Below are 27,748 nucleotides of genomic sequence, written 5' to 3'. Positions count from 1 at the left end.
TTATTTTAAGTGAGTTGCTATACGCAAAAATGCCAACCTTGGATGACATTCTAGAGCATATTGGGGAATTTGACTTGTTCCAGAAGCGAGCCTTCTTTGTCTTATGCCTGCTGTCTGCCTCCTTCACCCCTATTTACGTGGGTGTCGTCTTCCTGGGGTTCACGCCTGAACACCGCTGTCTCAGTCCTGGAGTTGCTGAGTTGAGCAGCCGATGTGGCTGGAGTCTAGAAGAGGAGCTGAATTACACTGTTCCAGAGCAGGGAAGACATGGGGAGTCTTTCTCTAGTCAGTGCAGGAGATATGACGCGGACTGGAACACAACTGGCCTCAGCTGCACAAACCCCTTAGAAAACTTCACCAGTTATGGCAACAGGAGCAATATCCTGCTCACCCCCTGTCAAGGTGGCTGGGTTTATGATTCTTCAGGATCATCCATTGTGACTGAGGTAAGACAAACTTAAACAAGGAGCAACGGCCCATGGTTACCCCGGTATTTGCAAACTGAAAAAATCCCAAATAGTAATTTTCTGAAGGAGGAAACACGTATGCCAGCTAATAGTCTCACCTCAGCATGTACATAGACTGAGTATAATTCCTAGTAACAATGCTAACACTAGATCTGGTTGAAGAGTACAAAAAGTGATCTATGAACATATTTGTGGGGAAAAATAGTAAGTACACTGTGCTATTATTTGCAGGGTCATGTTACTAGTTTTTCAGGAATAGTCAGAAGACTGGAAGTTTATTCATAAAAATGTTCACAAATCCTGAAAGTTTCATTAATTTCCATACAAATGATTATACACATTTCATCATTTGCTATTCTCTTGTTTAAATGTTTCAGTCATCCACACACGGGCCTGCTTTACAGATAGTGTGAAAAGTTAGTAGCATTTAAAGCAAATACAAGTTAGTGAACTGCTTTTCATGCTAAAATAGATGAAAACAAAAAGCTGTGTCAGACTACATTTCAGAACAAAATGGGTTTTTAAAGTTTTTTTTAAATAAACAGGGGGAAAGTGATATTTAACCACAATATTTACTCAGAAAACTGCAAAGCTAGTTTTTTGCACCAATTTTCACCCATTTTTTCCAATACTAATAAATTCCCAGGACATTTTAAACAAAATAAAAGCTGAAAATGAAGGGCTTTACACATGACCTAGCTGACTGATCTTGCACATGAAAAATAAACAACATCAAAGACACAATGAAGAAAAAATTGGAAATTTGGTCAAATTGGAAAATATTTACATATATCAAATACAGTAATAGATAATGGGGACAAGGTAAAAAAGATCCGCAAACAGAGAAAAAGTCTACATTTGTCACATAACTAATTTGCAATTGGTAATTTAACTGGCTCTAGTTAACATAGATGCCTCCCCTGCTCCATTCTTCAAGATGAGAATCCAGCCTGTAAGTGACCATGTGTGCTGAGCAGTTTCCAAACTGAGCAAGTTGTAAGGGGGAAGGAGCTGTGAAGGCCTTTTAAGGTGAACCCAGGGGTATCTTCCTCCAGGAAAAATTTTTAACCTATCGTACTGTCTATTTGCTGCAATCTAGTATATTCCAAAGGCAACAAAAATGTTCTTCAGAAGATTCTACAAACCAGAGATAAAAGTAATCACTGGAAAAGATGGTTTAGCAGTATCCAGAGAGAGGCATGGAATGTTCATGGTTGGTGAAGGGGTTTCCTTGCATTTGATGCTGTCTGTGACAGTTTGGACTCCCCTTTCCAGAATGCCACCTGATGTGCTGGGGTCCCATTGAGCCCACCTGTCCCACTAGCCTGGGTCCCCCACACACACTTTGTGCTCCTGTGTCAGGCTCTCAAGCCCCCTTTCAGCACACACACAGGTAGGGAGACACCTAGCTGTAGAATCTCACAGAGTCTGTGACTAGCTCTCTGTGGGAGACCCAGCTAGGGGAGTGCCCAGTGCTCCTGTGGATACATCCTCTGGAGTGTAAACCCAAAATTATATGGCCTGCACTGTACAGAGATCTATATAGAATTAAGCTCATGAAAATCACCCCCTCCCTCAATGTGGAGGAAGATATGCACAGCTTTTGCCCACCCCTGCCCCCCCCAGTTATAAATTACATAAACTGAGTTTTGAATAAACAAGAAACAAGTTTATTAACTACACCAGGGTAAATTGTAAGTGTTTATAAGGAATAGCAAACAGATCAAAGCAGATTATTGAGCAAATAAAACAAAACACCCAACTAAGCTTAATACACTAAGGAATACTGGCCACAAATAATAATTTCTCACTCTATATGTTGTTTCAAGCAGGTTACAGAGTTTCTTGATGGTAAACTGCGCTGCTTGCAGCTTAAATCTTCTGGGATTCCTTTTACAGGCTGTCCTTTCTTGCCTGGACTCAGACCCCGTCTCCCCCAGTTTAGTTCCTTTGTTTCCTCAGGTGTTTTCAGCGGTCTTCCTTCTTGAGCGGGGAAGCAGTGAAGAAGAGCCCTGATTACCCCACTCCCCAGCCTTAAATATGTTTTACATATGGCAGGAATCTTTTGTTTCCTATCCCATCCCCTTCCAATGGAAAAATACCAACTCAAGGTGTACCAGGTGACTTGATCACATGACCGTGTAGTGTCAAAGCAGCATCCCAGGAAGCTTCTCAGGAGGGTGGAAGATTAGAACTTTGAAGATACTATTGTCCTTCTTAATGACCCATCCAGGCTAATTGCTTACTGTCTGGTGGGCGTTCCCCCAAGTACACACACAGTTGTAATTGTTACATAGTCAATATTCCTAGAAATAAAAGTGAAACCGATGGAGAGAAATGCAAAAATAAACCAATAGCATGAGTGTTGAAAAGTAAAGAGAATATTTTTAAATGCTTTGTGAGGTATTAGCAACATAAAAAAGGAATTTTGTTTAAATATTATTTTAACTTGATTGTGTCATGTTAGCCCTGTTTATACACAGTGCTGGATTGTGATTAGTTGAAATTGCTCTACAATATGATGTAGGCATTAGTGTAGTAGAAGGCAGTATTGCCCAGTGGGTAGAACACTGGACTGGGAACAGTAGAACTGGGTTCTATTCCCAGCTCAGCCACTGGCCTGTCATGTGTCAGTGGACAAGTCACTTTCCCCTCACAGTGCATCAGTTTCCCCAGCTGTAAGATGGAGGATATACTTTATCTCCTGTGTAAAGCATTTCAAGATCTAATGATGAAAAATGTTACATAAGAGCTTGATATTGTCACTATTAATGTAGACAAATACGTTGAAGGTTTATGCTGAGAGTTGAATTTGTGCTGTGAACTCCAGAAAGCCAATCAGACAGCAAGTAGTATAAAGAAGGAGACTAACAATAGTCCGCACACTATTATAATGCCAGCTTGATCTGCATTGATGCTGTGTTCCCTTTAGGTAATCCTGCCTTGAAAGAGGCAAAGATCCAGAGAAATGATTCTGAGCATGGGGGGAGGGTGTATATCACAGGGGGAGAGGCTAAAGAGATTGCAATGATTTAATTTGGATGGAAGATGAGAAAAAGCAGATGTGATGGATTCTATAAAGCAATGGGGAAATGGTAAGAAGGCTTAGTGAATCCTTTTCGCCTTCTTTTAAATGAGAATATGAGAAAATACTATTGAAATAAACACCAACACATAGAAATAAAAGGAAATGAGTTAAACATTGGATAAAGGGGAATCTGTGGAACTCATGGTCATAGGATGTTATTAAGGCAAAGAGCCTAGGAACTTAAGAAAAGGTTAGACGTGGGCAAGAAAATTATATGGACTAAGTGTTCTAAGGGTAGGGAGCAGAAAATAAGGACATCCCCCACCTAATACCTGGTCCTTTTTCTGTTTTGCCATTGACTTCAATGAGAGTAAAATTGTGCCTGTAATACAGTATTAAACATTCAGTATTCAACATTAAATGCTTTCCAGAGAGACCACTGATGGGAGACCAGTCTTGGCCACAACTTAAAAGCTCTATCTACACACAGCTATTTTTGGGGCACTAGCATGAGTCCCGCTGGCCAGGTGTGGGATGCTGTGGGCTGTGTAGACATACCCTATGTTTCTGTTGCTCAGTGAGTCACAGCGAAGTACAGAGTACATGTTTGCTGTGAATAGAAGTGAAGTAAACTCTGCTGCTGGGCTTTGTGCCAGTGCTAATTAGAAGCTGGAGAGCAGGTTGCTCTGCTTCGCTCTGGCAGGCCCCATTGTATCACACCTAAAGACTCTATTAAGCAGCAAATATGAACCCATAGCCAGTGGCCCATGGATGCCCCCACAGACATTACTCTCTTCACAGCTGCTGGGTTAAAGCTCAGTTCAGGAGCTCAGAGTTTGAAAATATCTTTACCTGCTGCTGAAAGCTGCATTGGGCAACCCTCCTAGCATCCAGCAGCCGTGCAAACCCCCATGGTGCTGCCTAGCCCTATAAGCCAATCTAAAACCAATGAAAGGCATCCAGGTGATACCACAGATTATATGGCTGCAGCCAGAAAATGTAATGTACTCCTAAATCAAAGCCATAAATACCTAACTTCAAGCCAGAACTGATGGACACTTCCTCCACGCAGAGTCACTACAAATAGACAAGAATGAATCCGAGTAACACCTCTGCAGCATCACACAGTTTCAGTTGCTAGATAAATTGCAGTGAACAAACCACAAAGTCTAGGGGTTTGGCAAGATAAACTGATAAAGATTCAAGCATTTTTCCAAATTTATCCAAAATTACAGGCAGATTAATTTTTTTAAGATTCCCTCTTCTTTCCCCCTACACCCTCACCCTGGGAAGTAATTATGTGATATTGAGAGATATAATAGAAATCACAGAAATTTAGGGCTGGAAGGAACCTTGAGAAGTCATCAAGTCCAGCCCAGTGTGGTAAGGCAAGACCAAGTGAACCTAGACCACCCCTGAGAAATGTTTGTCTAATCTGTTCTTAAAAATCTACAATGATAGGAATGCCACAATCTCCTTTGAAAGCCTATTCCAGAGCTTAACTACCTGTATAGTTAGAAAGTTTTTCCTAATATCTAACCTAAATCTCCCTTGCTACAGATTAAGCCTATTACTTCCTGTCCTACCTTCAGTGGATTCAGAGAACAATTGAGACTGTCTTCTTTATAACTGCCAGTAACAAATTTGAAGACTTATGTCCTTCTGCCTCTGTTTTCTTTTCTCAAAACTAAACATGATCAATTTCTTTAACCTTTTCCCCTTAGGTCAGGTTTTCTAAACCTTTTATCATTTGTGTAGCTCTCCTCTGGACTCCCTCTAATTTATCCACATCTTTCCTAAAGGGTGGCACCGAGAACTGGACACAGGACTCCAGCTGAGGCCTCACCAGTGCCAAGTAGAGCAGGGACAATTACCTCTGGAGTCTCACATGAAACACTCCTCTTAATACACCCCCAAAACATATTAGCCTTTTTCACATTGTTGACTCATTCAATTTGTGATCCATTATAACCCACAGATCCTTTTCTGCAGTATTACCCCCTAGCCAGTTATTCCTTATTTTGTACTTGTGCACTCGAGTTTTCCTTCATAAGTGAAGCACATTGCATTTTCTTTATTGAATTTCATCTTGTTGATTTCTGATCAATTCTATAATTTGTCAAGGTTGTTTTGAATTCTAAACCTGTCCTCCAAAGTACTTGATACCCTTCCCAACTTGATGTCATCTGCAAATTTTATAAGTGTACGTTTCCATTATCTAAGTCATTAATGAAAATATTGAATAGCACATGACCCAGGACTGACTCCCTATGCTGGACCCAACTAGATACTCCTTCCCAGTTTGACAGCAAACCATTGACAACTATTCTTTAAATATGGTCTTTCAACCAGTTGTGCACTGACCTTACCATAATTCCATCTAGACCACATTTCCCTAGTTTGCATATGGAATGTCATGTGGGGCTGTCAAAAGCCTTACTAGAATCAAGATACAGCACATGTACTGCTTCCCCCCATCCACTAAGCCAGTAACTCTATCAAGGAAAGAAATTAGGTTGTTTTGACATGATTTGTTCTTAATAAACCCATTCTGACTATTCCTTATAAACCTATTATCCTCTCAATGCTTACAAATTGATTGTTTGATAATTGTTCTGGTATCTTTCCAGGTACCGAAATTTGGATGACTGGTTGTCAAGGTTCCTTCTCCACTCTGAACTTTAGGGTACAGATGTGGGGACTTGTATGGACACTTCTAAGCTTAATTACCAGCTTAGATCTGGTATCGCTGCCACCATCCAGATCCTCCGTCTGGAACACGCCCTTTCCTCTCAAAACCTTCCCCTTCCAGGGTAGCCTTGAGAGACTTTTTCACCAAGTTCCTGGTGAACACCGATCCAACCCCTTGGATCTTAACACAAGGAGAATTTAACCATCCCCTCTCCTTTCTCCCACCAGTTCCTGGTGAGTCTAGATCCAATCCCCTTGGATCTAAAAACAAGGAAAAAATCAATCAGGTATTAAGAAAAAAGCTTCTAATTAAAGAAAAGAAAGGTAAAAGAAAATCCTCTGGGAGAGATTAGCATACCAGCTACTCTCACAGACAACAGATTCAAGACACAGGTGAGGTTCCCCTGGGCACAAATTTAGTTACACAAAAAAATACCCAAATACCCAATTTTGATAATTCCCTTAATGGTACCAAGACAAGTTACAAAGAAAATAAACATAAACCTATTTATCCCTTCTAAAACTTACTACTCTGATAAAGGCTGGTTCCTTGATCTTTTTCACTCCGGCTGAAACTGAAAACTAACAAAGGAAAAACTTTGCTGCTTCTTTTTGAAACATCTTGTTCCCCCATTGGTTCCTCTGGTCAGGTGTCAGCTAGGCTAGGTGAACTTCTTAACCCTTTACAGGTAAAAGAGGCATTAACCCTTAACTATCTGTTTATGACACTGGTCAATAATTCCCCAGGTCCCCTTTGTTCCCTTTTTTGAAGATAGATACAATGTTTGTCCTTCTCCATCCTCCTGGAGTTCTCAAAGAAAATTGCCAACGGTTCTGACATTGCTTCAGCCAGTTCTGGAAGTACCCTAGGATGAATTTCCATTAGGCCCTGCTGACTTGAATATATCTAACTTATCTAAATACTCTTTAATCTGTTCTTTCCCTATTTTGGCTTGCACTCCTTCCTCACATAATTAATATTAATTGTGCTGAGGATCTGGTCACCATTAGCCTTTTTTTTAGTGAAGACTGAAGTAAAATAGGCATTGAACCCCTCACTTTTCTTGATGTCATCAGTTATTAGCTCTCCTTTCCCACTAAGTAGATCTACGCTGTCTTTTGTCTTTGTCTTACTCATAGTATATTTAAAGAACCTTTCTTATTGCCTTTTATGTCCCTTGCTAGACTTAACTCATTTTTTGCTTTAGCCTTTTCTGACTTTGTCCCAACACATTTGTGCTGTTCTTTTGTATTTCTCCTTAGAAATTCATCCGTTTCCACTTTTTGTAAGATTCCTTTTTGATTTTCAGGTCACTAAAGAGCTCTTGTGGAAGCCATATTAGCCTCTTACTGTTATTCCAATCTTTCCTTTGCATCAGAATAGATCACACTGAAGTTGTGCCTTTGATATTGTCTCCTTGAGAAACTGCCAGCTCTCCTGAATGACTTTATCCCTTAGATTTTCTTTCCATGGGACCTTACCTACCAGTTTTCTGAGTTTGTTAGACTCTTCTTCTCTCACTCCTTCCTTTCTTAGAATCCTGAAATCTATAATTTCACAGTCACCTTCCACCTTCAGATTTCCACCAATTCCTCCCAGTTAGTCAGAATCAAATTTAAAATGGCTGTCCCACTGGTTACATCATCAGCTTTCTGAAACAGAATGTTGTCCCCAATACATTTCAAGAACTTATTAGAAATTTTGCATTTTGCAAGATTACTTTTCCAACAGATATCTGCGTAGTTAAAGTCCCCGATTACTACCAGATCTTCTGGTTTGAATTTTTCTGTTTGTTCTAGAAATGCCTTATCCACCTCCTTTTCCTGATTCAATGATCTCTAGTAGACTCTTACCATGACATCACCCCTATTTTTTCTCTTTTTATCCCTACCCAGAGATTTTCAACTGGTCTGGCTCTCACCTCCTTCTGGACCTCAGAGCAAGTGTATATATTCTTATTGTATAATGCAACAGTTTCTCCCTTTTTTCCTGCCAGAACTTCCAGAACAAGCTATATCACTCTACAAGACCAATATTCCAGTCACAAGGTTTATCCCACCAAGCCTCTGTGATGCCAGTTGTCATTATTTAGCTAATGTACTAATATTTCCACTTCGTCCTATGTATTCCCCATGTTCCTTGCATTTGTGTATAGATATCTAAGATGTTGAGCAGATTTTCTCCACTGATTTCTCTCTTATTACTCTTACCACCCAATATTAACTTTGTCCTCCAAAACCGCTAACCCTCTGTTAAGGTCACTTTTTTTATACTTACCTGTAGGCCTTTGTCATCTCTCCCCTTTGAACCTAGGTTAAAGCTCTCCTCACTAGGTTGGTGAGACAGTTTGCAAAGATGCTCTTCCTCTTCTTAGTGAGGTGGAGTCTGTCTCTCCCCAGTACATCTCCTTCCTGGAACAGTCTCCCAAGGGTGCAGGATGCCAAGCCCTCCTGTTGACACTGTCTGCACAGCCATGCATTCATCTCCAGTATGCGCGTGTCCCTGCTTGGACCCTCACCCTTAACTAGGGTAGTATTTTTCTGGAAATTGAGTCAAATTGGGCAAAATGTATTTCAGCTATGATGGTCAAAAGAATTAGGTCATTTCATTTCTGGAAAATTTTCTGTGTGTGTTTCATCATATCTCAAAACGGCTGGGCCATGTCTAATGTTGTGGAGTGTCTGTTCTCCCTGTTCTAACACTGATGTGCCTCTGCAGTTTAACCTGGTTTGTGAGGACTCCTGGAAGCTGGATCTCTTTCAGTCTTGTGTGAACACTGGATTTTTTATTGGCTCCATAAGCATTGGCTACATTGCAGACAGGTATGTGAGGGATGAAACATTCACTTTGGGTATTTAACATTCATATTTTTAAGCATCACATATGATTGAAGGGGTAAATGTACGCACTGAAAAACTAATTCAAAAGATCACTCAGTCACTTAGAATGGAGTAGTTCCTGGTGGCTGAAATATCTTATTTCCTAAAATATATGGTTCTGATCAGTGGCTCTGTAAAAATGTCATATCCCAGAAGCCAGGAGCGGAAGAGCAGGTGGATCACTGCACCTGCCATTTAGAAGCTTTGGTTAGTGCAAAATAAGACTTCTTAGAGGTGTTAGTTCAAAGGAGAATATTAGACCTATTCATAGACTCAGCTGGTTTCTGGGTAAAATCCAAGGTGCTCATTTTGACTGTAAAGTCTTATGTGTTTTGTACCCTGGCTACCATAAAGACCACCTCCCCTCTTATGCAATGTTTGAGATCAGCTATAGCTAATTTGCCCCTGCAGTTTAGATCTGGAACTGCTGAAGGCCCCTAGGGCATTCTTAGGAGATGGACTTTGAGTCTGGAATTTTCTGTTGGCTTTGCAAAGCCCTCTTGGCTGACCCTTAGGACATAATTTAAAATGGCCTGTTTAAGTGGGATATGATGGAAGGGGGCATCTGAGTGACTTGAGCTGCTGATGTTATTGAGCGGAAAGAAGAAATTTACTTTGGCTGTCATTTGTCACTCTGCTGTTTTTGTTAGTGTACATTTATTGTACTGGGATGCAGAGTTTTGACTGGTGGTGCATTTTTATAAATCAAATAACTAAATAAATAGTTCTCCATTAAACCAAACCAAAATGTCTTTCCAGCATTGTAATAAGCCTGTTTCTTTTGGAAACATTTGCTTTTGAATATCAGTGGAGCCACTATACCACCAATGGAGAGACAACTGCAGATCCAATATGAAATTTCTGAGCACTATAGCTGGAGAAGGATGACTGGAATGAGGCAAAAATTAGGGTCACTGCATAGGTCAATGGAGAAACCACTGTAGCATAGAAGAAGAACTACAGATCAATGTAGCGCAAGTCAGACAGCCACCACAGGATGTTTCCAGAGCACATTAACCAGGTCAGTAAGTGTTCGTGGTAAGAAAATGTGCAAACACATAGGTGAAAGGAGTTTGTAAGAACTCTCCACGATCACTGTAAATGGAAAATCTTGGTGGAGGGAATCACAAAGCAATTCCTGTCTTCATTAAAAGCAGGGGGAAAATCATGTAAGTAAAGGAGATATAAGGACAGAGACTCTATGCCTCCTGGGAATCCCCAGCAGGCATAGTGCTGGAATAGCTGGCTCCTCTGTGAAACTCCCCTGGCTGCAGCTCTCAGTGTTGAGGGCAAGTTGTGGGCAAGGGGAAGCATGGACGGAGCATTCTGTGCTCTGGCTATGCCAATTGACAGCTGGACCATTGAAGGCCATAGCCAGCCAGTGTAAACTAGAACAGAACCTGGCCCCAGCAGACAAAGCAGCCCCAGGATTAGGATGTCACATCTGGCTGCTTGGCATTTTCTCACCCAGCTGAGACCAGCTGTGAAGGCAGCAGAGTTAAACAATGATTGCAGCACGTACTTTCCTCCTTTTAAAATCCCCAAGTCAACATGTACCCCAGAAAAGAGCCATCACTTCTGCAAAATTCTTGCTTCTTCTGTGCAACCCAGGGAACTACAGCTGCTGTCCGCTATGCGTCACACAACTTGGACTTTGAGAATATCTAAAAATGCACAGCAGTGGCTTGGCTTTCTCCCCTCTCGATTATTATGCACATATATGGGCACAGGAGGGGGTACCCTATAAAGTGAGTGGGAAATTAACCAAAATGCTGTGGGTGCTACAGAAACAGGCCAGAAGCATTTCTCAGTATTCTTTCCCTAGCAAAATGAATGGATGGTTCTATCAGCAATTCTCTCTTTAGAGGAGGACTACAGGTGTTACAATACAAGGTTAAACTGTATGTACATGAGAAACTGCTCTGAACAAAACTTGGGAGAAGAAAACAGATCTTTCAATAGAATGAATTCAAAAAGTATTGCTTTGCAACCAGCATGACTCAGCCACGTGAAAATTTGCTCTTCAGTTATGTTTTGCACAATGTAATGCATGTCATGATCACAGATACATTTGTTTCTCTGCAGGTTTGGTCGTAAATTATGCCTGTTAATTACAATCCTTGTCAATTCTATTTCTGGAGTTCTCATGGCCTTTGCACCAAGCTACACGTGGATGCTGATCTATCGTTTCATACAAGGACTGGTCAGCAAGGGGGGCTGGTTAACAGGCTACATACTGAGTAAGACAGATTGCAATTACCACCTGGGGTGAATAAAGCCCCGGGTGTAGAAGTAGGGCTGAACAGATTTGTTCCAATGCAGCTGAATGTAAGGAATTAGCAGCTCACTGGGTAACACTGAAAAATGAAGCTCATTTCATTCACTGAAAAACTGCATTCTACACTCAAAACCAAGATTTATGTCAAAATCACATTTTCTTTTCAAATGAGACAATATCAGGGTTTTTATATCCAAGTCTTTGAGAAGTTACACATTGGAAGAAGACAGTTTGGGAAAATACTGTGCCTTCCCACATTAACAAGCGTATGTTCAAATAAACACCCATATAGGGACATGGATTAATTGGATATGCTGTCAAAGGCAGGTTACATTTTAAGGGTATGCCTACAGCCAGGGGTGAGCCCAGGAAGATCCAGGGCTAGTCACCATAGTATGGACTGAAGGGGTTGGGTGGGCTTCTATTTAGGTGCCTCGTCTGTGTCACTGGCCATGTCATAATGTCCACACTACTATTTTTAGCACGCTAGCTCAAGCACGTCTGTCTACTCGGGCTGCGAGGCACGCTCCCAGCTGCAGTGAACACATAGCATACAGAGTGAGTGGGGCTGGCCTCGAAAGGTAGTGAGTAATGTCATATCCAAATTGAAGTTTTTGTTCCCCAGACTTTTTGTGGTTCCATGACTTGAGACCTTACAAAAAAAAATCTTGCTTCCAGACAAGGTAAGGTTACCGCATGACAATATTAGACTTCCTTTTTACATTTAGAAAATCAAAGCACTTAAATGCATGAAACAAATAGGTAAACACATCCCCTGTCCACATAATATGTTAATGGGTGAAATCCTGGCCCTACTGATGTCAATGGCAAAACTGCCCTTCACTTCAATGAAGTACACCAAGTACAAAGAAATGCATATTTCATCACAACTCAACGCCCTTAACTCTGACACAATACTCTTCTTTCATATGTAATCTCAAAATGAGAACATACCACTAAGCCCTTTCTGAAAAAAGAAATCTAAAAATTAAATATGCACACAGTAATGATACTGAACAGCTTCTAATGGAAGTCCACATAAACGTATATCAACAATGTTTTATACTTTATTAAACTACATACACAACATTCTCAAGAAACGTCAGTTATAAGTTCTCTACCTCCTTTCCTGTCCTCTCCCCACCAGATCTACTGCCATTTTCCACTTAGCGGTATTCATTTAAAAAAATAAATATTTAGATACCAAAATCACTGTTAGAAATTTACTGTGGTTTAGTAACATCCAAACTTTTCAAAAAGTCTATGTATTTCTGTTCATGAAACATGACGAATTTGTAGAATTTGATTTTTACATAGTTACTCTACATCACTGAAGAGAACTCAGTTTAAAAGCTTCTAGATCGGCCAGAAATTTTACAAGATCATAAATTCTAGAATCTATAAAATTTTTAATGGTTTTAAATTAGGGGATCTAGGTTCTCTGATGTCTAAACTGATTTATCACTGATTATTTTCTACCTTGATTTGTGTTATCTTTTTAGTCACAGAATTTGTTGGCTTAAGCTATAGAAGAACAGTAGGAATTGTTTACCAAGTAGCCTTTACTGTTGGACTCCTCGTACTCTCTGCTATTGCTTATATGATTCCTCACTGGAGATGGCTGCAGCTCACTGTTACTCTGCCAAATTTCTTCTTCTTGCTCTATTACTGGTAAACAAATTTATATTTCACCTAAGAACAAAAATACAAAATGGAGATTTTAGTTTACAGTTTGAGCTCCTTTTGACAATGTTAGTTTACTGTTAGGGCTAGTCAAAAGGTTTCAGCTGCAACATTTTACCATTAAAAATGGCGTTTCACCAGGATTGAAATTTTCCACAGGAAAGGATTGATTTCTGCAGAACTTCCCATTAGAAAAACCTAAATGAAACCTTCTGTTTCATGTCAGGTCAACATTAACTTGTGTGTCTACCAAAGCCACTGCACTGATTCATGAGATTTGTAGTTGAAGGCCTCTCATGCCCTGGTCCTCCAACTGGACTATATCTCCCTTGGTGCATGGCAGTCTTTCTCTGCTACTGAGCCATTGCAGTATGTCATGGGAGTCCCATAAGACTCAATCACAGGAAAAGACCACCTTGCATCATAGCAGATGTAGTTCAACCAGGGTGCATGGCCTATAGGAGATAATGGGGGCATTAAGGACCCAGAACAACTCACATAAGGCATCCCAGTGTCTGAAGCAGACATGCACACTAATGTCAACCTGATCCAAAACAGAAAGTCTCGACTTTTCTGAATTTAATTTTTTTGGAACTTGTTCTGCAAAAAGTTTTGATATTTTGACTTTTCTTCCTGATTCATGATGAAAAGAAATGTTGAGACATTGGAGGTTCCCAGGGGATGGAAATTCCATTTTTCCATTAGCTCTACTTTGCACTTGATTAGACAGCTAACCTGAAATTTTAGAATATTCCACACAAAAAATCTACCATATCTTGAATGCAATGTTATGGTCAATCTAGCACTCAGTGTTGTTAATGAGTGAAGAGGTTGTTACCTAACAATGTAAGACTCTCTATTCCATTCTATCATCCATAGCAAGGGTGCTGCATCTCCAGCACCTCCTCTGTACATTCAGCCCCAGAATGGCAATAATAAAACATTAGCCACTAGGTCACTGTTCTAGCCTTATTTAGAGATGGGGTTGGGATTCTAATCCAGGTCTGAATTTTGCATGTCATCCCACTCCTTCCAGACTTGGTTTTTTTCGAATCTGGAGGCTTCAGTTTGATCCATTAGAGAGCGAGGGGCCAGCTGCAAAATTCAATAGTACATCTGAGCTTGAACTCCCCACCACCCACTATTACCCCATGCACAGAGTTCCAGGGGCTCTCTCTAGACCCATCTCTAGCTGTGAGATTTAACATTTGAAACATGGGTGTCTTTAAGCAGTGGGAAAGATGAGGACGGTGATTTGTAACGTTTAAAAAGTTACTCATTTAGTTTAAGAGCATATTTATTAGTACTATTCAATATTTTAATTAACAACTTGGATAATGGAGTGGAAAGTATACTTATAAAATTGGAAGAGGACATCAAGCGGGTGGAGGAGGGGTGCTATCAATTTGAAGGACAGGGTAAGAACTGGAGACAACCTTAATAAATTGGAGAATTTGTCTGAAATCAACAAGATGAAATTCAGTAAAGACAAGTGCAAAGTACTTCACTCAGGAGGGGAAAATCAAATGCACAACTACAAAACGGGGAATCCCTGGTTATGCAGTAGTAGTGCTGAAAAGGCTCTGGAGGTTATAGTGGATCATAAATTGAATATATGTCAACAATGTGATGCAGATGAGAAAAAGGCAAATACAATTTGGGGGAGTTATTAACAGGAGTGTCATATATAAGACACGAGAGGTCATTGTCCCACTCTGTGCAGCACTGGTGAGGCCTCAGTGGAGTACTGTGTCCAGTTTGGGGCCAAACTTTAGGAAAGATGTGGATAAACTCAGGAAAGCACAGAGTAGAGCTACATAAATGAGAAAAGGTTTAGAAAACCTAACCTATGAGAAAAGACTGAAAAACTGGTCATATATAGTCTTGAGAAAAGAAGAGTGACAGGGGCGGGTAATCTGATAGCTTCCTTCAAAGCGAATCATAGAAATGTAGGGCTGGAAGGGATCTCTAGAGGTCATCAAGTCCAGCCCCTTTTGCTGGCGTAGGATCAAGTAAACCTAGAGCAGCGGCTCTCAAACTTTTGTACTGGGGACCCCTTTCACATAGCAAACCTCTGAGTGCGACGCCCCCTTATAAATTAAAAACATATAAAAATGTTTTTAAACACCATTATCAATGCTGGAGGAAAAGCGGGATTTGGGGTGGCGGTTGACAGCTCATGACCCCTCTATGTAATAACCTCACGGCCCCCTGAGGGGTCCCGACCCCCAGTTTGAGAACCCCTGACCTAGACCATCCCTGACATGTGTTTGTCCAACCAGTTCTTAAATATAAGTAGGACGATGATCAGTTGTTGTCCATGTCCACTGAAGGTAGGGCAAGAAGTCATGGGTTTAATCTGCAGCAAGGGAGATTTAGGTCAGATTTAGGAAAAACTTTCTAACTATAAGAGTAGTTAAGCACTGGAATAGACTTCCAAGGGAGGTTGTTGAATCCTCATCACTGGAGGTTTTTAAGAACAGATTAGACATACACCTGTCTGGGATGGAGTAGGTATATTTGGTCCTGTCTCAGTTTAGGGTTTCATTAGATGACCTGCCGAGGTCCCTTCCAGCCTAACATTTTTATGATTCTATTGGTTTAGAATGGCAAACAATAAAGACAACAAATCTGCAAACATCTTGTCAGAATTTCAGCAAAAAGTTTCATCACAATTTCACATTCTAGAAAAATGTCAACCCCTTCTCATATTTTATGGACAGAATTTTTTTTACATTGTTTCAAAATATAGCAAACTGGGTTTTTTTCCTAAAAGCCAAATGATGTCATCATAAACAGAAGACTCTCAAGTAAGAATAGAAAGTTTATTTTACCTCCATATTTGGCACTGGCCTGACCACTGACGGAATCTGTGTCTAGTTCTGATGTCCACAATCTGCAAGAATGTTGATAAATTGGAGATGGTTCAGAGAAGAGCCATGGGAAAGGTTTAGAAAACCTGCTTTATACTGATTGAGCTTCTTGAGTGTCTCTGTTTAGCTTAGCCTTCTCTTTGTTAAAGAGTGACTAGCATAGTTTATAAGTACCTATGTGGGGAACAAATATTTAACAATAGGCTCTTCAATCTACACAGATCCAATGGCAGGAAGTTAAAACTAGACAAACTCAGACTGGAAAAGAAATGCAATTTTTTTTTAAACAGTGAGATAATTAATCACAGGAACAATTTACCAAGGGTTGTGGGGGGATTCTCCATCACTAGCAATTTTTAAATCAAGATTGAACATTTTTCTAAAAGATAACCTCTCAGAATTATTTTGGGGGAGTTCTCTGGCTTGTGTTATACACGAGGACAGAGTAGATGATCACAATGATCTCTTGTGGCCTTGGAAATGATGAAATGATGAACCTGAGAGAAGCTAAGTATCCTCACCCCCCCATGGCTTCAGCTGGAGTTATGGGTGTCCTGTACCCCTTAATGTCCTATCAACAGAAACTCATTTTAGTTTGAATACACAGTGTTACAGTGACATATATTTTGTTTCCACATACCTGTGCTTGGTTGCTTGTGTTGCAGGTGTCTGCCGGAGTCACCAAGGTGGCTGATAGCTCAACAGAAAAATGACAAAGCCATGAAAATTATTAACCATATTGCCAAGGGAAATGGGAAAAAGGTGCCTCCCTCTTTACAGGTGATCATGTATTTTTTCCTGGCTGTGTAATTACAAGCAAACAATGCTATACATTTAAGATTGCTCTGAATCCAGAACAGGGAGCAAACTGACAAGCCAAAGTGCTGCAAATCTGCAAAGTGGGGTTGAGTGATTTTCTTCTGTGAAAGCCTTGGATATTAAAACACACTCATATGAATGGAGACTCCTATAAATATTCCAATAGCCAAAATGAGTTCTTCCTCTTATGAAGTATCAGGCAGTATTCAACCAACCAGATCACATCTGACTGAAAATTCCAAAGTATCTTTTATTCATTTATTGTTTTTAAAAAGAAATGTTGCTTCATTTAATGAGGTGGCTTTGGTAGACAGACAGACAGCTGGGGGAAAGGGTGGGCTGTTTAAGCATCCACACTTCCCCTCAGTTTTTGATAACTTTACAGACAACTCTTAATTGGTAAATGAAAAATTCCAGAAATGATGCTTATGTTGATCCAATGAAAATAAACAAGGCCAGACTCCCCAGACTCTCACCCCCTAACCTCTTCCTTAATGTCCCTCTCGTTCTTTCCTAGAGTCTCAACCCTGAAGAGGAAGATGCGGAAAAGCTGAGCCCTTCATTTCTAGACTTGGTCAGAACACCTCAGATAAGGAAACATACACTCATTTTGATGTACACTTGGTAAGGGAGGGTAACATGGTTTTCATTTCAAAGCATTAGACCACCCCTCCATCATCCCCCACATAGTTACTTCAGCTCCGTTTTCCCCAAATGGCCCTTGACTGGCAGTGATTCTTAATTCTTTGAATAATCTATTCCTTTCCATACTTGGCTTGAATTGGGCTCTGCTCTCTGCCTAGGTTCACAAGCTCTGTTCTGTATCAGGGGCTCATCATGCACATGGGGATTGCTGGTGGGAACATTTATCTGGATTTCTTCTATTCAGCACTGGTTGAATTTCCAGCCGCCCTCATACTCATACTCACAATTGATCGCATTGGCCGTCGCTATCCCTGGGCTGCAGCAAATCTGGTGGCAGGGGCTGCTTGCCTTATTACAGCTTTCATCTCAGATGGTGAGTTACTCAAGCTTTTGTTAGTCTGTGTCACCGTCACCCCTGAGAGAGCGTGAGTGTTCTGGAGAACTGAAAAGACCACTTTTGCTATTATAGTCCACATCAGTGTTGCAATTCAATGGGAACAAATTATAGGTATTTTCCCACAAGCATTGGTGAAGATAAAAATTACCAATCATTTCCCCCCTCTCTAAGAGCTTTTTACAATGCAAGTGCTAAAAAAAGGGGCCACATAATGGGCTAAATTTCCCAAATGGCATGAAGAGATCAGTGCTTACCCTACCATCCAGGAGTGTTGTGGGGGTCAGTTACTTCATGACTGTACAGCACACTGACAAATCTAAAATGCTTAAAAAACTCTGAAGTATTAGTATTGCAAACTGATATGGGGTGAAAGGAGAACCCATTCATAGCTCCCGCGTGGGATTCTTGTGCTGTATGGTATTTACTAAATGCAATCTTTCACACTCTTATGACATGATCAGAAGAAACCAGCCACCTTTGTAACTGTAACATGTGACTTCCTTCCAGATATCTATTGGTTAAAAATTACTGCAGCTTGCTTAGGCAGAATGGGAATTACCATGTGCTATGAAATGGTTTGCCTAGTGAATGCAGAATTGTACCCAACATTTCTCAGGTGGGTGCACCGTCTTCTGTTAATCCATTATAAAACATAATGGGTAAGAGTGCAGGGTGTCTCTATTTACTGATTCAAGGGGATCACAGAAACATGTCAGAGCCACACACTGCACATTAGAAAAAACACAACAGCCTGTCTATCAAATGACAGAAGTTTAATAAAAAATTAAACAGCACAGTGGGCCACCTTTAACCTATCCAAATACATTGCATGGCCCAATGGAGCAGAACTTGATGCAGAACATTCACTGCAAAAGTTGTTTCAGATACCACAAAGCACAGGCCTGGATTTGACAATAATCACTCTATAGATGGATATTTAGCATCTCGGCCAGGGACAGTCAGGGCCGGCTCTGGCTTTTTTGCTGCCCCAAGCAAAAAAAAAAAAGCGGGGGGTGAGGCCACTGGATCAGCAAAGCAGGGGGAAAAAAGGCACGGCTGGTGCGGCAAAGCAGGTGGGGAGGGGGAACAACACAAAAATGGCGGGGTTGGAGCAGGTAAGTGGGAGGGGCAAGGGGAGAAACAATGGCGCGACCGGCAAAGCAGGGGAAAAATAAAACAAAAAATCCCTACAGGGTGACCAGAGCCAGGGGACTCCTTGTGCTGCAGAGTGTGCGCCTGGTCTAATGGGGGGGAGAGGAAGGAAGTGGGGAGAGAGAGAAGGGTGGCGGCCAGCGCTTCAGTGGGGCGCTCGGCACGCGGCCTCGACCACCACGCCGCCTGCCGGGAGGGCTCCGCTCCGGTCGGTGGGGAGGGAAGGACACAGGCTGCCCTGCCCAGTTTGCTGCAGGGCGCTCCCCTCCTCCACGCCGCTGCCCCCTACAGGGCAGCCAGAGCAGCAAACAAAAAAAAAAGAAAAAGGCAGCCGTGCCGCCCCCTAGACTCTGCCTCCCCAAGCACAAGCTTGCACAGCTGGTGCCTGGAGCCGGCCCTGGGGACAGTGAAACACACTTGGTGCTGGCTGATTTTAAGACTGATTCAGGCTTGTAGCTGTGATGATGCTGAAAGACTTCCCCCAGAAGCTGATGAAAAAGGAGACAATGAAGAATGAAAAAGCTGCAGCAAGAGAGATCTAGTGGAAGCAAGCCAGGAGAAAGTGATTGGGGCCTGGGGATTGCAAGTGGAGGCTGGCTGGAGACTGTTGATACAGTAGGGGAAGCTGTTAGCCATGTAGTGCCTGAACAAAGTGCTTTTGTATTTACAAAATACACCCAAAAACAAATTTCAAGCAATGTGAACAGCAGCCCAGATAACCTGCACCTGGCATTTCATGGTGCCATAAGAGACCCAGGCTCTGTTCTCTGCTCTCGCCTCTTTCTCTCTCAGCTTACACGACAATGGACGACAGAGCCACAGACTAACCGTGGCAGGTTGCTGAAGCGTATGTTACAAATCATTTAAATACCTCCTCTGGCCTCATCCTTTTCCCCTTCCCTCCCCAAAAAATAAAAAAATCTGACTAAATGAAGGTATTATACAATGAAGAAAGAAAACCTACAGGACATTTTTGTCCATCTCTTTACCAATACAGGATTATTCCTTATAGTGCTTTTTGTAGTGCTTTATCCAGTCTATATTTATATCTCCAAAACGATGGGGCTTCCGTTGCACCACCTAAGGAACACTTTCATTTTCTAGTACATCTCACTGGAAGATTTGCCTGACATTTCACCCATTTTTTTTAATCAAATGCCTCCTATTACTCTTGGTGGTTATTAGCCCAGTCAGAAGTGGACTTTTTAGAGTTCCTTTTTCCCAATTTATATTCTCTGTGAATTTCATTAACAAGATATTTATCCCCTCTTCCCAGATCATTAATGAAGATGTTAAATAAGACCATGTTTCAGACCAATGCCTAGTGCACAGACCAATTCCTAGGTTCTTCTGGACATCTCTGTAGTACCTACTGTTGTTCTCATTATAGCCCAGTGGGGACATTTCCATTGCAATATGCAACAGATTAGACACATCCCTCCTAGCATTGTTAACAGGAATGGTTTGCCTATTTTTCTGTATACATTGCTAAAAATGTTTAAGCGAATAGCTGCAGAATTCTTTTTAAACAAATTAATAATGGGGGAACATTTCATGTACATGTATTTTCTAGGAACCTGGGAGTACTTGTCTGTTCTTCCATGTGTGATATTGGTGGGATCATAACTCCATTCGTTGTCTACAGACTGGCAGAGATCTGGCATGAACTGCCACTTGTAGTTTTTGGTAAGAGTTCTGTATTGTAGAGTGACTGTATTTACTGTATGCAAGGTTGTTGTAGTCACACTGGTCCCATCATATTAAAGAGACAAGGTGGGTGAGATAATATCTTTTATGGGACCAACTTCTGTTGGTGAAAGAGACAAGCTTTCACGCTTACACAGAGCTCTTCTTCAGGTCTGAGAAGTATACTCAGTTACAGATGCACAATCTGTTCAACCTTTTACAAAACAGTGACAACTCTGTGTAAGCTCAAGAGTTTCTCTCTCACCCACAGAAGTTGTCCAATAAACAATATTACCTCACTCATCTTGTTTCTGTATTTACCATGTCCTAGGTAAATTGTTCCCATGGTTAATTGCCCTCAACCTAATTTTTTTTTAATCTTATTCCTAGTCTGAATTTTTCTAGCTTCAGCTTCCATCCACTGGATCATGGCATGCTTTTGACTGATAAAGAGCACACTACCATCACAAATCTCTTCCCCATATAGGTACTTGGAGACCATGAACTAATGAGTCATCTCTTAACCTTTTCCATTAGACTAAAAGGAGCTGAGTTTATTCAGTGTAGCTCAGAGGACAGATGTTTCCAGACCTTGAATCACACTCATAGCCCTTCTTAGAACCCACTCCAATTTAACAACATCCTTTTAGAAGTGTGGACAGAAAGGGACACTTCCCCAAGTGATTTATGCAAGGTAGAAAGTCTGTGGCAGAGCAAGGAATTGAAACTTGGTCTCCCGCATCCCAGGTTAGCATCCTAACCATTCAACCATGCTTCCTTACCTCTTGGCTTACTGGGCTGTCCATGAATACTGGCCAGTTGCTTCCATGAGTCCTTGGATGAGGGAAACAGCCAGTTCACCACAGCCTACTCCCCACAGAAGCCAGTGATGATTCTCCAAAGGACTCCAACCCCTGGATACAGCTATGGAAAACACTATATTTCCCTAGTACCCAAGCAACAACGTCGGAGGTTTATCCAGCTCATGGAACATTTAACACATAGTGTCTGCAGCAACAGATGAGACTCTGCAATATGTCACAGAAAGTGGATGGTTTGAAGGATTTAGAATGCGTGGTTGTGGGACGGAGGGAACAGATTGCCCAGGCAAAGGGATGGAGTTGGAGTGAAATCTCCTCATTCACTAATTTTGTAAGAGAACTTTCCTAGTAGACAATACTGTGCACTAGGAGATACACCATATTTTTCCCTGTTGTTCTCATGACAGAAAGATTCATTAAATGTCATGGCTTAGAAATGACCTGTATTACTTAATGTTCTTTCATGTGGACTCATTGTTGGAATTTTGTTTGAGATGATTGCAGTATGTTAGATACACCAGCTAAATTAGGTTAGGCCTTCACCACAGGCATATGGTCCCGAAGGGGTCAGGCCCCAGTGGAGGACTGATGTAGCAGAGTGCCATCCCTTCCCTTTCCAAGTTCACATCCTCTGCCAACAAGTGGGGAAGAGGCAGCCAGTGGCATAGGAGCTTCACCAGGGGAAGTCTCTGTTGGCATGTTGGAGCCAGAATCTAGCTCCTTTGTGCCCTCTGAGTGGTGCAGGGGCTAAGCCACATCTGAGAGAGTGGCCCAGCCTCTCTCGTTTCATCTCAGAAGGGCCTCAGTAATAAAAGCAGAGCCTACTGAAAAAAATGGAACAACTTATTCATTCAGCAGAGGCAGCTTTGCCTCAAATTCATAATCATTGCTGCAAATGAATATTAAACCATGTCATGCTCACTATGTATTTTGTATCACATTTAACCCTTTTGCGTGATCTTTGTTCCAAGCTGTGGTTGGTTTAATTGATGGTGGACTGGTTCTGCTCCTACCTGAGACCAAAGGGAAAACTTTGCCTGAGACCATAGAAGATGCTGAAAACATGCACAGGTACAGTACCATGCAGCCTAAGAGAAGTTTGTGTCAAACCTTATTAACAAAATCTCCCGCAGAACCCCATTTTATTATACATCCCTGGAAGGATCTGTTGTTGGTCTACTTTGCAGGCACAGAAATGCAGAAAACTAAAGTCACAGTGTGATACCTGAAAAGACTATGCACAGGTTTTCTACTGGGGTGGCAAGATAGCAGATTTTAAATTACACCATTTTATTTAATCCAGGCTCTAAATGTCATTGCTATTCCTGGGCTTGTTTTAACAAAATGTAAAGAGGGTAGAATCCTTATTCCTAAGTATGCCGGTAAATTCGTAGTGGTTTGGCTGGTTTGTGTGTTAAATGTAACATGTCATACCAAACCCACATCAGGAGTCACAATGATACAGTATTTCACAACTACAAAATACTGGCATCTGTTTTTGTTTTCCCCAATGGTCTAATTTATGGTTCAGATCATTTTGCATTGCCATCCCCTTCTCTCTACCAAGCATCGTGTTAGTTTCAGAATCTTTGTTGGTGCAGTCGCAAAGCACTACCGTACTTCCGGCCTACCAGGAATCCAAGAACAAATAATAGAGGTCGTGAGCTGGCCTTTGGATAGCAGTATCACGGCTATACTGCATGATCTAATTGAGCTGTACACAAGTATATAGCTGAAAGGAAGTTTGTTTTACATGGAATTTGAAAAGCTGTGACCTTGATGTTGGCTGTTCAGTACAGGGCCGTGCATTACATACTGAGAGGCAGCAAACTTTCATCTGTAGGTATGTGGAATGAAGTCTTCACTGTGACAGCAATAGCAGCTGTCATGGATAAAAGGGAACAGCAAAGAACTAGAGGTGACTTTTGAACCCATGGCTTAATTCAGTGCAGGGTCTTTGTACTAGGAAAGAAGCTTGGCAGTGAGTTTTGGCAGCCGATTCACCTTTTCTACCAATAGGAAAAAAAGTTACATAAAAGACGCAAAGGCAGATACAAAAAATCTAGGCTATTGTAAGATACATTGGCTGAGTTCAGAGTTTACATCTCATTTTGTTCAGTGACAGGGAAACTACCCTCAAGCTGAGGTCATAGCTGTGCAAGGTAAAGTCAGGTTCTAGTTTGGCTTATTTAATTGCCCTCATGCAAGGCAAGGAGTTTTTGGAAAACTGTCCCTAATTATATTGGATATAGCTTAGACACTGCTTGACATATCCTTTCCAGTCAGAATACCAATAGATATCAACTTAAAATGTGTCATCAGTGTAGTAGAGCAGGTTTACAATGTGTTTTCCACGTTTTAGATGAATTTGTGCAAATAAAATAGTTGCTCAAATGCTCATGGACAGCTCCCATTAAAAAAAGAACAAGCAGGGCTGAAGCCAATGTGAGCAAATAAATACAGTGTGGTATTCACTCAGCACATGTGCACGCGCTCTCTCTTTTTAAACCCAACGGGCCAGTTTCTCAGCTGCTGTAAACTGGCACAGCTCTATTGACATCAGCTGAGAATGTGGTGTGATACACTTCAGTTTAGGCACGGCTGTGGCTGATGGGGAAAGAGAAGAGAATAAGGAGAAACCACTGTCCCCTCGTTCTGAATTTGACCCTCCAAGAAGCTATTCATGTGCCATGATGATTAAATGGCAACATCAGCATATCTCTGAAGTAGGAATCTGGGATGGTTAGGGCTGACTATTATTAGGGTTTCCAGACTCTAGTTTTAGTTGTTTTTAACTTGGCCAAATTTTAACAGTGCAGACTTTAATTTTCCATGCCTCAGGCTAAACTTTGGGGAGAAATGATTCAGCCATTTCCAAGAACGAAGCTAGGGGGAAACATTATTTTGCCCCAATCAAAAATTCTTGTGCCCTCTCTTTAAAAAGTTCTATCATCCCCATGCTTTGGAGCAAGGAATTGGGTAGTGGCCTTTGTGTCAGAAACAGACCGTGTGCTATTCCTAGGCAAATCTACCCAAATTTGGCCAAATTATAAGTCTGAAGAACTGCAGTTTGCACATGCTCTCTTGAGACTCTCAAGTAAATGCCCCAAAGATTCGGTTTGCACTGGGCATGCTCCAGCCTAGGGCCGAGCAGGACTTTCCCTGCACTTGCAGCTCTGAGCTGCTGTGGGCTGCACCAGGCCCAAGCACCTGAACTGAGAGTAAGGAGCCTAACTTTCCTGTGCCCTCAGTGACCCACTGCTCAAGGTGCTGTCTGATGCAAATGCAGAGGGGAGAAAAGCCAGATAAAAACAGATTCAGATGGAACAAAAGCAGGGGCTGTAGATTAGGACAAGGAACCTTGGCAGGGGAGACTGGCTGAGCAAGGAGACAGGCTGGAAGCGGCGTCTAGAGGGACTGGGAGCCAGTAAATGGGTGGAAGACAGACTGGCTGGGCAGGGCGACTGGGACTGAGAAACAGCAGGGTTGAAGAGAAGGTGGTCAGGAGCGAGATCTGATGAGGAGTCAGAGGAAACCTGGACCTGGCTGGGCAAAGAGACTGGGACAAGGAATCAGGGGAAGGACAAGAGATTAGACAAGGAGCCCAAGAGTAGCGAAATAGGGAGTGGGAGTCAGTGTGGATGGGGAATATGTGGAGGGCTATTGGAGCCAGTATGGGGTAGAGAGGCATATTGGTTTAAAAGTTGGGTGAGGAGACTGGGATTGGCTGGGCAAGGGGGGGGGCAGGTCAGGAGAGGTGAAACTAGGATGTACTGGACACACAGACTGGAACTTGGATGAGAAGCCTAAAGAACGTGAAGTCAGATTAGCTAGGTGAGGAGAATGGAACTGGAGCAAGGAGTCAAGGGTGGGAAACATAGGACTGGCATGGGGCAGGCTAGAGCATAGAAGGCTGAAGGGATCACATGGGGAGGGAGGGGGGAATTGGCAGAAAAGTCTGTGCCTTCCGGAGGCTGGAATGGAACCCAAGATTCCCAAGTCTCACCATTCCTTCGCTCTCAGCAAATATCTGTAAAACCCACTGGCAAAGTGTGATACTCATCACTTTCTAGAGATTGTCCACATAAAGGATAACAACATCTCTAAACAAATTAGTATGTGATCATGTAATTAAAGAATCTCATAATGCATAGGCACAAGGGGCCAAATTAAGGTTCCACAGGCAAATTCAAGCCTGGCATTTCCTAAATTTTGAGTGGTTAACTTTGCAACCTGAATGCTCTTTTAAACTTCATATACGTACGTACGTGTGTGTGTATGTGTATATATATATATATATATATATATATATATATATATATATATAAAGAGCGAGTCTAAATCACCATATCTTTTCTCTGTAGTGATGCCATCCAGTAACCCCTATGATTATGATTGGGGCATTATATTGTTTGTGGTTTGAGATTAAATGTAATTTTTAAAAAAGACACATTAGATTTTTTTTCTTTTCCCCCTTTTGTGGTGTCACTGTGAAGCAGAGTTAAGATTGTTTTGAGTGCCCCAACTGTGCAGTTCTATACCTGAACATGTTGGACTTTCTTTTGGGTTTAATCTTAACTCTGAATTTCCTGGGTTTATAAAACTAGGTTTTTGAGAGGACCGAAACATNGCTACTTCCCTCTCTTGCCCTTCAGCTTGTGGGGGGCTTCCTGCCCTCCCTCTGCACAAGCCAGGTGCCCCTTACCTAGCGTCTAGGACTTCTTAGCCCACTGCAGCACTTCTCCAAACTGTTCTCTGCTCCAACACCAATCCTTTCTGCTCCTACTCCCACACTGTCTGATTGAAGCATGGGTTTTTATCATGAGTGACTGCAGGTGCTCTAGTTAATCTATAGCAAACTTTCTTCCCCTTACAGGGAATAAGGCTCCCTTCTAACCCTCTCCTGCTGCCCTCCGGCCATGCTGTATCACAGTACATAGAGAGAGAGCGCACACACTATATATGTGAAAACAAAGCTAGCAGTTTCTCAGTAACTGGAGCTACTTTTTATCATGATTATTTTTCATAAATTTTACGACAAGACAGCACCATTAGAACATCAAGTCTGAGGCCCTGTGTATCAGAGGCCATGGAATTTCATCCAATTACTTCTCTATTGAGCCCAGTAACTTCTGTTTGGCTAAAGCAGATCTTCCAGAAAAGGCATCTAGTCTTGAAGGCCTCAAGAGATGAAGACTCCACAACAACCTTTGTCTGCTTGTTCCAATGTTAAATCACCCTGTTAAAAAACTTTGTGCCATATAGCAGACAAAACAAAAAATCTGTTCTACTTGCATATATTTTTGCTCAGACAAAGTCTAGATAAAAATCTATGCTCTATAAAAACGTCCTAGGGAATTATTTTTCTCAAACACAAAATACTGCTTAAAATAAACAAAAGTTTGGTGGTAACACCAGCAAAATGGAGGAAAACCAGAAAGTAAAGGCCAAGACACTATTGATAACTCTGGCATTTGTGCTGCATGTCAGTCCACAGTTGGCATTTCCTGCATTTTGTTGGCTTGTATCACAAATCACTGTTAAAACAGTTTTCTCCGCCAATCCATATTTAATTGCAAACAATAGGTACTCCAAAGCAGTCACAGCAGAGCATGGAAAAAGATGTACTAGCATAGCTGGGTAGTTTGAACACATTCTTTACAACCTGGCACAAACTTACAGTCCTTTAAATGACTAGCACTTGGTTGTTTCTTATAAAAACAGATCAGTATTTTGCTATGAAATACAGGATGCAATGGGGCCTTAGAGCAATCTGATTCCTTTGCAGGTTAGTTCTTCTGTCTGGAAAAGATATTAAAAGATTCATTTTTTTTTAATTTGCCAACCACAAACTAGTTTTTCATTTAATTTAATCAGAGTAGAAGATACATATCTTTTTAGCTGGTTATTCTTTTTGTTCCTTGGGGTAGCACCTGTTCTTTTCCTTATTCCTCCCAATTGCCTTTTCTGTTTTGTTTCCACAGACAAAGAAAGCACAAAAAAGAAGTGATTTACCTGCATGTTTTAACAACAGAAGTTGCACCAAATTAAGTTAAAGAGCTGCTTCTCGCAGGGCCTGCTTTTGACGGTGCATTAATAGACTAAGGACAGAACATTTATATGATATAAACCATCTACTGTCATCATTTCTTTATTCTGCTCTAATACTTGCTACACGTCCTTAGGACAACAGACCACTGGGTATCATTCTCAGAGCTGCATCTGTGACACATATCTGCCTTCCACCACTGATCATTACTACTAGCTGTAGCTCAGTCCAGGACACAGACCGTGGCTTCACTACCACTTACACTGGCAACATTTATGT

At 41.5% G+C, this 27,748-nt stretch overlaps 1 protein-coding gene across 1 annotated transcript; it reads left to right on the top strand.

Moving 5' to 3' along the window:
* Positions 1-29: 29 nt before the first annotated feature.
* LOC116832468 (solute carrier family 22 member 2-like) lies at positions 30-27,741 on the top strand. The gene is made up of 11 exons (XM_032793210.2): positions 30-446; positions 8,906-9,009; positions 11,152-11,306; positions 12,847-13,015; positions 16,566-16,680; positions 17,237-17,343; positions 17,523-17,737; positions 18,269-18,377; positions 20,487-20,599; positions 22,392-22,491; positions 27,405-27,741. Exons 1-11 carry the CDS (start codon positions 30-32, stop codon positions 27,469-27,471), a joined length of 1,671 nt encoding a protein of 556 aa, XP_032649101.1. The 3' UTR covers positions 27,472-27,741.
* The last annotated feature ends 7 nt before the right edge of the window (positions 27,742-27,748 follow it).

Source organism: Chelonoidis abingdonii, chromosome 3 (assembly GCF_003597395.2).
Source record: "Chelonoidis abingdonii isolate Lonesome George chromosome 3, CheloAbing_2.0, whole genome shotgun sequence".
Taxonomy (NCBI): Eukaryota; Metazoa; Chordata; order Testudines; family Testudinidae; genus Chelonoidis; species Chelonoidis abingdonii.
This window is presented reverse-complemented; position numbering and strand designations above follow the sequence as displayed.

Excerpts from the sequence above, each read along its gene's own strand:
- LOC116832468 (XM_032793210.2), top strand. The coding sequence starts at position 30 with ATGCCAACCTTGGATGACATTCTAGAGCATATTGGGGAATTTGACTTG. Across the intron at positions 13,016-16,565 it reads TTCTTCTTGCTCTATTACTG|GTGTCTGCCGGAGTCACCAA; the intron begins GTAAACAAATTT and ends CTTGTGTTGCAG. Across the intron at positions 17,344-17,522 it reads CTCATTTTGATGTACACTTG|GTTCACAAGCTCTGTTCTGT; the intron begins GTAAGGGAGGGT and ends CTCTCTGCCTAG.